Source organism: Entelurus aequoreus, linkage group LG12 (assembly GCF_033978785.1).
Source record: "Entelurus aequoreus isolate RoL-2023_Sb linkage group LG12, RoL_Eaeq_v1.1, whole genome shotgun sequence".
NCBI lineage: Eukaryota > Metazoa > Chordata > Actinopteri > Syngnathiformes > Syngnathidae > Entelurus > Entelurus aequoreus.
This window is the reverse complement of record NC_084742.1, coordinates 30,590,138-30,601,246: the sequence shown is the minus strand read 5'-3', so window position 1 is coordinate 30,601,246 and position 11,109 is coordinate 30,590,138. Positions and strand designations below refer to the sequence as shown.

Sequence of the window (11,109 nt, the reverse complement as noted above, 5' to 3'; positions counted from 1 at the left end):
CTCACGTCCGCTTTCCCACAAAATAAACAGCTTGCCTGCCCAAAGACGTCATAACATCTAGGGCTTTTATAGAGTGCACAACTGCGCACACAACAAGGAGACGAAGCAGAAGAACGAGGAAATTACAGACATGGCGGCCGAAATGATATACTCATCATGAACGGAGAAGTTAAACAGGACAATACTGCCATCTAATGGATAGCCACTGGAACACTGAAATTCAAGTATTATTTTTTTTTCTATGTAAATAAAATAAAAAATAAAAAAAATATATATAGCTAGAATTCACTGAAAGTCAAGTATTTCATACATATATATATATATATATATATATATATATATATATATATATATATATATATATGAAATACTCGAGTTGGTGAATTCTAGCTGTAAATAACCACGCCCCCAACCACGCCCCCCTCCCCCAAACACCCCCCCCCCCCTCCCGATATTGGAGGTCTCAAGGTTGGCAAGTATGCTGATTATGCAATTGTTGATGACTGAAGTGCTGATATCAACCCCCCCCCCCCCCTCCACATCCCACCCCCGGATTGTAAATGATGTAAATAATTCAATGTAAATACTCTGATGATTAACTTGTGTGATGACTGTATTATGCTGATAGTATATATTTGTACCATGAATTGATTGACGTGGACCCTGACTTAAACAAGTTGAAAAACCTATTCGGGTGTTACCATTTAGTGGTCAATTGTACGGAATATGTACTGTACTGTGCAATCTACTAATAAAAAGTTTAAATTCAATTCAATTCAAAAGGTATTTAGGAGCTCAAATAACTATCTTTTTAGTGAACTGACTAATTAGACCAGGCTTTCTTTCAGACAGCCGAAATTCTTATCACTAATTTGAACAGCAAGGGAAAAGAGTGCAGCATGTATGAAGCCAACAGAGGGCGTTCTCTTAAATCAATTCACAGAATAATTCCCAGCAGGAAGACCCATATTTTGTAAGCACAGTACTGTACTGTATTTGTATGCATGCATTTTTTTCTTAATTAAAAAAAAAAAAAAAGATACCTAAAATGTTTAATAAAAATTTAAAAATATATACAATAATTGTCAGCGGCATGTTGTAGGATGTTGAACTTCTAAACTAGGGAAATTCAACTAACTTGATTTGGGGGACACATTTCTAGAAAGCTAAGAACCAGGTGGCCAGACTTCAATATTGTTCTTATTTTGTATACTCCTGATCACCTGCAACGTCCTCCACAGTACACATTTGATTTTGTCAGTGTTACAAGAGCGCTGTTGTTTTGAAGGACTTTCTGCTAAAAAGCTAGTCAAATATCTTTTCCATTACAGCACTGTTTTTATCATTTGCTGCAAAAATATGAGTCTCTCACAAGTGATGACCTAAAATGGAACTTTCAGGAACACTACTAGTAACTACAGATGTTGGACAAATGACTATTACCTGCATATGAAGTAAACTAGTTACAGCAACACCTTAGTTACATAAATCCATCCATCCATTTTCTACCGCTTGTCCCTTTCGGGGTCGCGGGGGGTGCTCACATTATGTAAAGACATAAAACTGTCAAATAAAAAAACGAAAAAAGAAAGGAATTAAAGAGGTGTCTTGAGGAACACCTCAGTAAAATCACAAGTTCAGATCCCAGTGTTCTTTTGGCAAGGTTAAAATATCAATGTGATGGGCCAACGGGTTTACAGTGGTCTAAAATCCTCTTACAACAGGAGCACTGTAGTTTCTACCTTTTGAAGTAAACTCAGGGGTACGGTGTCATTTCCAGGACGGATGTGGACCCCAAGTTGAATGGCCCTGATCTAAGCCCTATAATATGGCACACGCGTTTGCAAGTAGCATGTTTTTCCCCCCAAATTAGCAGCGGCTCCACATAAAAACAAACACAAAACTACTTTATTCCATTCGAGACAGAGCCTCAGCTTTCAGTGAAGTGCATCTCTTACCTCCCATAAGTAAAATTGGGGGGGGAATCAATAAGCTTAAATGCATTGTTGTGCCCCATTAGAGGCTTACAAACAGGATTATAATATAACACAACTATTTTCTTTCCTTTAATCATCAGATACCTTCAAACCATCATAATAATTAAGTGTAAGGAAGAATATACAAACAAAATTCCATATTATAGTTTATTGAGAATATATTCAATATTTGTCACATGAATACATAATTTGGTCAAATTTTACATTTCCATTTATTATAAGAACATTTAAGAAAAATATTGATGAGGCTTAAAATTTAAAATGATTTGGATAACAAGTCTTATCAAGAAGGTTAAAATAAAATAAAAAAATACATTTTTAAATTCCATATTCAAGACTGTTAATGACTGAGCTAATGAACACTACATTCACTCACACCATGCAATAATGCAATAAAAAAGACAAAAATGTTAGCTATGGTATTACATTTTTGTATGTTATAGTCTTAAAAAAATGACTAATGGTGATTCACAGAAAAACAAATTATGAGCAAACTGTCCTCTTGGTGAACTTTTATGCTTTGCTACCACTCACCACCTCTGAGCTTTCTGCTGAAAATGGGTTGATGGAATTGGTTTCCATAGCTTGGTAAACAAAGAACAGGAAAGCAGCTCCTATCACCAACAGAAGCATCTTTTTCCACAGCGCCATGCCTGGGCGTGCTACTTTGGTTGGAGCAGCAGGGGGCATGGCAGACAGGAGCTTGGTGGTGCTCGGCAAGAGGTTAGGGGAGAAGGTTGGCACACTGCTGACTCTGTTGATAATACGGTTCTCTGTGTAGGAGGAAGAGGTGGAGTTGCTGAGTATTTGAGCCGTTTTGGAAGAAAAGTAGGAGTTTTCATCATTCAAGAGATCACGGGAGGTCACCGAGCGTCCGGCAGCTCCCCGGATAGGTCGTCTGCAAGTGGCCCTACAAGAGGACAAAGACTTCTAGTTTCTGGCTCTGAAAGTCCAACATGAATCATGAATCTGCAGTCTCAAAAGACTAATGCAGTACTTACGTAATTCCTAGTGAACTGTTGATGTCATTGGGGAACAGCTCTTTCAGAACATCCTTCTCGTCCACCTTTGGGGTTTGGTCACTGGCTGCTATCTTCTCCACCTATGTCATGTGAAAAAAGGTGGACATCATGAATATGAGTGGAATATTCCACATTTTCACAAATCAAGTGCTTAGCCAAATTAACAGATTAAACACCCAAATGAATAGGACACCTCACCATGTGACATGTACAAAAAAAAAGTTAGTCCAACCCCCATGTTCAACATACGAGGTCCGCCTGTGACTGCACAGACCTGTCTCACTGACATCTCATTGGACAGTGGCGATGCACAACTGCGCTTCTCTAGGCTGCGTGTCAACATGAGGTTTGTGATTTCCTGTGGTCTCTTATATAAGTCAGGTCATCTGGAGTATCACACGCTACCTACTCACAAAGAAGTGTGTGTGGGTGACCTTTATCTACCCAACTGTACAGCTGTCACAACTAAAAAAAAACTTAACAGCTGTACACACATAAGCACGATTTATGTATTGACCACTACCAACCATATGGTGTGTGTGAGAGCTAAACCTGTTCGTGCTTCACCACCCAACACCACCATTCTGTTTGACATGTTCAGAAGTAATACACTGTACAGTGGAACCTGTTGATGTCGACAACCCACGGATTGGTTGATTCACGTTGACATAAGCGGCTGTCGATATAACTGAAAATAGCCATGGATTACACATTTACTTGTGACTTTGTCCAGTGACATGAATTTATATTTTTGTTTTGATTCTTTTGTATTATATATCATTTTATAATCTCATCTCACGAAACAGCTTTGTCTCCAGCAGGTTAGACTACTGTAAAGGACTTCTCACTGTCTAAAAGAGCTGTAAAGCAGCTGCAGTACATCCAAAATACTGCTGCTCGAGTCCTAACGAGAACCAGAAAATATGCCCACATTAGTCCAGTGTTTAGGTCACTGCACTGGCTTCCTGTTGCTCAGAGAGTCGACTTTAAAACAGCTTTGCTTTTGAACAAGTCTTTTCATGGTCTTGTGCCAAAGCACATCTCTGACATGTGAGAGCCATAGGAACCATGAATCTGCTGGTGCCCAGAGTCAGGAAAAAAAATGGTGAGGCTGTGTTCCAGTTTTATACTCCTAAAACCTGGAAAATTATTCCTAAAGATGTGAGACAGGCTTCAATGTTGGCAATGTTCAAATTCAGCCTGAAAACATTTTCAAAAATTGTCTATCTGTGTTAGCCCTGCGATGAGGTGGCGATTTGTCCAAGGTGCACCCTGCCTTTTGCCCGAGTGCAGGTGGGATAGGATCCAAGCAGTCGAAAATGGATGGATGGATGTGCATGACAACTAAAAGTATTTTATATATACTTTTTTATTTTTTTTTAATTATAAGATTTTTTATGATAATTTTATTTTATGTTTTTCATTTTGAATGATTACTTTAATAATTTTATTTTTAGTTTTGCCTTCTATAAATTCTGTCCAGCACTTTGAAGTGCCTTTGTTTACGAATTGTGCTCTATAAATAAACTTGCCTTGCCTACAGTAATTTTGTTTTATGTCTTGAAAGTCTATGTAAAATTAGCAAATTACATTTAAAAGTGTAGGACTTTAGGATTTTCAATGACAAACTGATCAGCACAGTTACCAGCTCAGTGTTAAATTAAAAAATATATTTTATTCATAAACAATTAACATTTATTACAATGTGAACACACAAAAAAATACAAAAAATTGGTACCGTTGAGTAGTGGTATCGATTACTAGGTAACCAGTATTGTTACCGTATCGGTTCAAATGTGAAAAGTTACCCATCCCTATAGAGCAGTTATGTTGTTGTATTTCACTTTGTTTAGTCATAAAGATGAAGTTAATTCTACATGATCACATAAACATAAACAGACACATTTTTTAAAGAAATTACCCCTTGATTGGTAAATTGGATGTCCACAAAAGTGATCAACCATGTATGTCGACTTGGATTTAACCGGGCATGTTTATGTAATAAGACAAACATGGCGGACAACGACTTGATGAGTTGGTCGCCTTAGACGGGTTTTCGACATAAGTGGGTTCCACTGTAATACAAAAAAAACTGGTGCCACCACATACATACAGGAGAAGTTGAAATGTACCGCTGCTTTCCCACTGCTTGGTTTGGATCCAAACTGCTCTAAAACTGACCAGTGGGACTCTTGCTTTTTAATGGGCGAGACATTTCGCATAGGACTAAACGTCACTGGGTCAATTTTCGTATAGCAAATCCAAGGAGGGGAAGCACTGGATTGCTTGGCAGCTGGTTGCGGGCTTTGTTCCTCTGGCAGGGCCTTTGGCTTGTGAAAAGCAGAGTGTGACATTAGATTACATGTCTATGGATGCGCAGACTAAATCATCAAGTACAACACACCCTAACAGATGATCTTAAAGATGTAAAACTTTTTTCTGAAGTTGGACCAGGTCTTGGCTCATGTTCCTCGGACACCAGAATAAAAAGGAGAACAAAAAGAGAAGCTCCACTCCTGCGATATGTCGAGTTGGCCAAATGTATCAATCAAAAGAAACCAATGCCAGTACTAGTAGAGATCACTCAAAAGCCAACCAATTAGTTTAACCTCTAAAATCAGGGGTGTTCAAAGCACGGCCTGGGTAGCATTTGTGCTTTGCAGTCCGTTTTTGATTGGCCAGCAACACACTAGAGACAAAATTAAACATAGCCACCATGAAAACATCATACAAAAACAAAGAACTTTGGAAATGTCTCAATCTTTCAGGTGATTTTTGGGCGTCCTGTTATGGAGAAAATATAAACAATTTTTTGTCAAGACTTGCTCATAACAACATGCAGGTTTTGGTTTAGTTAGTATTTGGGATGGAATGGTTTATGAAAAAAATTTAAACCATTCAGTTGACCTGACAGTTTGTGTGTTGTTCTGATTATGTTTTTTCTTTGTTATGAATTAGTTTGGAGCGGAGAGCCCTATGATATCCACGTTAACGAAAATGCAGACGGAATCACAGTAATGGCCAATAAAAACAGAATCTACTATTAAGAGTAGAAAGTTATGGAAACGGGCGTAATATGACTGAAATGCTGTTATTGTGATGATAAACAATGTTTGTTACTCAGATCTCTACGTGGCCACCTCCAACGCAAGTGTGCGAAAAAGAACTACGAAACTCATCTAAAGAACAAAAGAGTTCTCAAATTACTTTTCTTTGCATCAGTTATGCTTTTTTTTTTTACAAATGTTAAGACTACTTGTCGTCCAAAACACTAGTGAAAGGCACGGGAAAAACACCATGCTGCTGCTAATGCTAGACAGCTGTTGTAGTCGATGCAGCACACGATGCCAGGGATTGTAATAGACACAGACATGCTTTGTGTGTGGTCAGCTAATGATAGCGATTCAGCAAAATTTAGCTACTAATGCTCGCTATCGATGAATGTACCGTACAGTATATTCTATCATGACAAACTGATTGTAAATCGTAGTCACTTTACCTCGAACCGATGAACAATTTTTATTCAATATAATTAGTAACATGCTGTCGTTCTTGTTATATTTTTTGGGTGTAAAAATGTAACTGAGCACGTTGCACACAGCCCCTTTAATGATAACTTGGACTGGTAAAACTATAGTTTGGCCACCAGTGTTGAAATAATAATAACAACAATAATAATAATAATAATAAGACTCAGACTACCTCTTTTCTGTTTCTACTCGGTGGCCTAGTGGTTAGAGTGTTTGCCCTGAGATAGGTAGGCTGTGAGTTCAAACTCCGGCCGAAACATACCAAAGACTAAAAAAAATGGGACCCATTACCTTCCTGCTTGGCACTCAGCATCAAGGGTTGGAATTGGGGGTTAAATCACCAAAATGATTCCAGAGTGTGGCCACCGATGCTGCTCACTGCTCCCCTCACCTCCCAGGGGGTGAACAAGGGTATGGGTCAAATGCAGAGGACACATTTCACCTAGTGTGTGTGACAATCATTGGTACTTTAACTTTAACTTAACTGTCTGTTTTTTTACAATGTTATACTGTGTATTTATACGTTTATGTTGTGCTATTTATGTGTGCACTTAAGGAGCTGCTCTTCAACTCTCATTATACACAGGATAATGACAATAAAGGCTTTCTTTTCTATTCTAATGATGCATCCTTCTGTGTGCTTTATTTTACTAACTTAAGACATTATGTTAAAATAATATGCTTTGACTTGAAAATGCTGGGCAAAATTGTCCAATGATGTACAAATGTAAGGATTTTTGCATTTAATTCAAGTGTCGGAGCTGTAGGAGCCATTTTAGGTTTTATTTTATCAGATATTTTACTGAAAACTGGTAATGGTGCATTAATGCGATATATGGTTTTCTGCAGTGTAAAAAAACACGACAAGGTACAAGAAACCAAAAACTGTGACAACAAAACAGTAAAAAGATCCAAACCATGGATTTTGTGAACTCTTGCACCAAGTTAGTATGGCAAAGCCCTCAAAAAGGTGTCACCTATACCGCAAAGCTGAGATGTAGGTCGTTTTTTTCTGTAGAAATATTTAATAGTTCAGAATATCCTGACCCATATTGGCTTGCTTAGCGTGTTCAATGAATTCAAACGTGAATAATATTATAGTGCCTCCTCACACCGTTTAATTTCCCTACTCTGTGGAACAAGTTTGGACACCCCCTTCTTTAAACCCTTAGCCACTTTTCTAGAAAAAAAAATATCCCTAATAAATAAAGTTTGTCTGTGCGTCTACAAGCTCTACATGGATTATCTTGTTATCAAAGTGAAGAGGAGAAAAAAGGTTATGTTTAGCATTTAGCAGACACTGTATTTGCATATTGAGCAATTACCATAGCAACACAGACCACGCAGCAGGCCAGCAGTTTTTAAAGGGCTGAATAAGTGATAAGCCCAGAACTACCTGAATGGGCCAAGATGAGGCTGCCAAAGGCTCAGCCCGAGGAGGATTTTCCAACCTGTTGCAAACATTTCGGTTGGACTCCAATGTGACCTGATGATTTATTACAGGCCTGAGATCCTCAAACAGTATTTGCTGGGAGAGAGAGAAGAAGAGTAAGGAGAAAACGAGCGAAAAGAACACTGCATTCAAGAGTGGAGTTGGATATTAAAAACAATATAAATTATGTGTGATGGAACAAAAGTTTAAGACACACAGAATTGTCACTTAGGTGAACCATGTCCTTCTAAACAGCAGGAGGAGCTGCTCACTCAAAATCACACATCACAGCACACACATCACAAGGAGGGAATCAAACATTACTTCTTTTTCAGAGAAATCACCTTTAAATTCGTCAAATTAAGCTTTCCACAAAACTAAAGATGTAAAGAAATAGATGTTGCGTTGCACTGAAACATGCTCTGAAACAGACATCGTGGTAAGAGAACGAAAAGTCAGCAGTGAAAAGAATCCACCATGGCTAATTCACATCATGTGCTTTAAGTCTGACATACAGAAAAACACAGTTTGCAAATGAACATGCAGCCTTGCACCGAGTAAAATTCACTTTTCTTCCTTTCCAAGTGAGGGCACATTATAATGAAACCCAGCCGTGTTCCATGCTGCTGATATTAGTGGAAACTCAGTTTTTGTAAGGTTATACCTAATTAGCAGATAAACAGCTTTGTCACAGTGCGGCTATGCATCGTACCAGTTTACATACACTTATGGGATTGAAAGACAAATCAATTTTGGGCCCTTAATAATTGATTTTAACCATTCTTTTCTGCAGAGTGAAATGACTATACAACGTACAGTACATCATCAGTGATTTTTACGTATCGCCTTAACCAGACGCTCTTGGTAGCCATGAACAGGCTTCTGGCATAATTTCTTGCACAATATCTGACCACTCCTTTTGGCTGAATTGGGGGTTTCCTGAGCTGAACCCTGCTTTTGAGCATAGTCCACAAATAATTTTATGAGTCGAGATCATTGTCCTGTTGAAACACTCGAGGGGTGCTTAAGTTTCAGCCGAACAGCTGTAGATTTTAAGTGAAGTTGAAGAATAGGGAGGTCACCCGTTTTATTGATTCTATACCTTCTGTGCAGTAATTAGTTGCCCACATTGGAGTGTATGGGAATTTCTGACAAGAAGGTATGTACTGCGGATCCAGTTTAGGCCGACGTATATGGGTGTCGCTGTAAACAGGACCAAAAATAGCCGTTGCCTGTAAGTTTACTCTTGACATACACTAGAGATGTAAGAAGAAAGAGCTATAAAGAATTTTTTAACCTAGAGCATTTGACTTTGTTTGTCGTTTGCAAATTGGCCAAAGTTACATTTTTTTCAACAAAAAAAACAAGAACACCAGCATCTAGCTTATGTTACCAATAGTGGTTTATAAGAACTCATTTGCTTTAAAAATGTCTATATTTTTCACAATTGGAAGTTAAACACTTCCCCGTAGACCGAAATCAGTGTTGGCTTTGATTGGCTTTAATTTTGTGTGTCTAAGACACGCGTATGCCCACCCACAAAGGAGATCTTTCCAAATGACAGAATTAAAAAACAGATGCAATACACCATAAATCAAGTGGCGGGTCGTTATGCTTTTTCTCTGTGCGTGTGCATAGATGGGGCCTATCCTGAAGGCTTGAACAAGGGGGCGGGTCACAATGATCCAATGTGAGAACCTTCTAAGTACCGTATCTACCTAACTGTGACATACAGCAGCTTTAACACAAGAGGACATTAATTTAATTAATTCATAATATTTTGTAGAAATGACCTATTTGGGTCTCAAATTTTATGTTGACAAAAGCAGTCGACCATGTATGTCAACATAGGCTTAAGCGAGCGCTTGATGATTTGTTCGACTTAAATGGGTTTGCTTTTCAGCACTCAGAGGGGACCAGAAAACTGAATGAAAAGGCTAAATGTGACAAGTGTTTTCTAGCTTGTATTGAAATTAAATTTACTTCATACTTGGCCTATAAGTATTTAATAGGTCTTGACCGTTAAACTCTAGAGCTACTATGAAATACAATAAACGTCATATGAATAAATATAATCAATATGTATACCGAGTACTGGTATTTTAGGTACCGGTTCCTAATTGGGTCAGTCCATGAAAATTCTAGACTATTGATACATCTATCGGTACTTTTTTATCCATCTGACCATCGTAATAATGACACGCGCGCTGTCACATTCATTCAGGTGCCGCTGCAAATAATTTTAAAAAACACACGGCGAAACAGACAATCAAAGTTGAACTTTTAACCGCCCCACTTCCAGGTTCGCAAAAGTAAATAGAATCATAGATTTACGTGTCATCGGAATAGCGGGTGGAATCAATGTTCGCTAAAAAGCAGAATCTATATGCGAAAAGTCGCGAAAATTGTCGTAATGTGACTGAGTTGCTGTTATTGAGAGGAAAAGGGGAAACACACAACTTGACAAACACTTACCTCCGCGGAGCCGTGGCAGCCAGGGGCAATCCCTCTATACACAGCCCTGCACGGTGAACCCTTCTGGGGCCATTTCTGTGCTTGCCTCCGGACACACGACCAAGTTAAACTACCAAACTAACTCTAAAATACAAAGCCGAAAATTTCCCAAATGACTTGTACGTGTCAGGTGATATTTCTTTTTGCAAATATAAAGACTACTCTTTGCCATAAAGCTGTGTGATAAAAACAGTGCTACTACTGCAGCCAGTTGTGGATGGCATCCTAATGACAGCAGACCTTATACAGTAAGTGATATTTTATTATGTTTTCTGTCTCAGTGAGCAGAAATCAGTGATAAAGAAAAAAAAAAGCAAACATTGTGATGCGTTTTTTAAAGTAATGCGCCACGTATGCTTGAAATGATCAAAATACATAAATATTAACTGTCTGCATCGTTAATTGATTATTATCATTTACTAACAGATTCTATAATCGTCTACCGGCATGTCCAAATTGCAATGCATCTAAAAATCGATTATTTCCCCCACTTCTAATAGCCAGTATGTTCCAGGAAACAAACCAATAACAATTCTGGCAAGAAGAGTGGTCAACTATCCCTGTTGATGGCTACAGACAGCGCCTGGTTAAGGTACAACAGATAAATCCCAAAA

General features: G+C 38.3%; 1 protein-coding gene across 5 annotated transcripts in view; it reads right to left on the bottom strand.

The window, feature by feature from the left end:
• Positions 1-2,130: 2,130 nt before the first annotated feature.
• Positions 2,131-11,109, bottom strand: part of tmpoa (thymopoietin a) — a 32,410-nt gene continuing 23,431 nt past the window's right edge. The window contains exons 5-8 of one of the 5 annotated variants that reach the window (XM_062065629.1): positions 7,946-8,077; positions 5,152-5,349; positions 2,999-3,099; positions 2,131-2,907 (exon numbers count right to left, since the gene is read on the bottom strand). In XM_062065629.1, coding sequence (XP_061921613.1) covers positions 2,511-2,907; positions 2,999-3,099; positions 5,152-5,349; positions 7,946-8,077 — 828 coding nt within the window. In that variant the 3' untranslated portion in view covers positions 2,131-2,510. The remainder of the gene's footprint in view (positions 2,908-2,998; positions 3,100-5,151; positions 5,350-7,945; positions 8,078-11,109) is intronic. The other 4 variants (XM_062065632.1, XM_062065631.1, XM_062065630.1 and 1 more) reach the window with 4 other exon arrangements.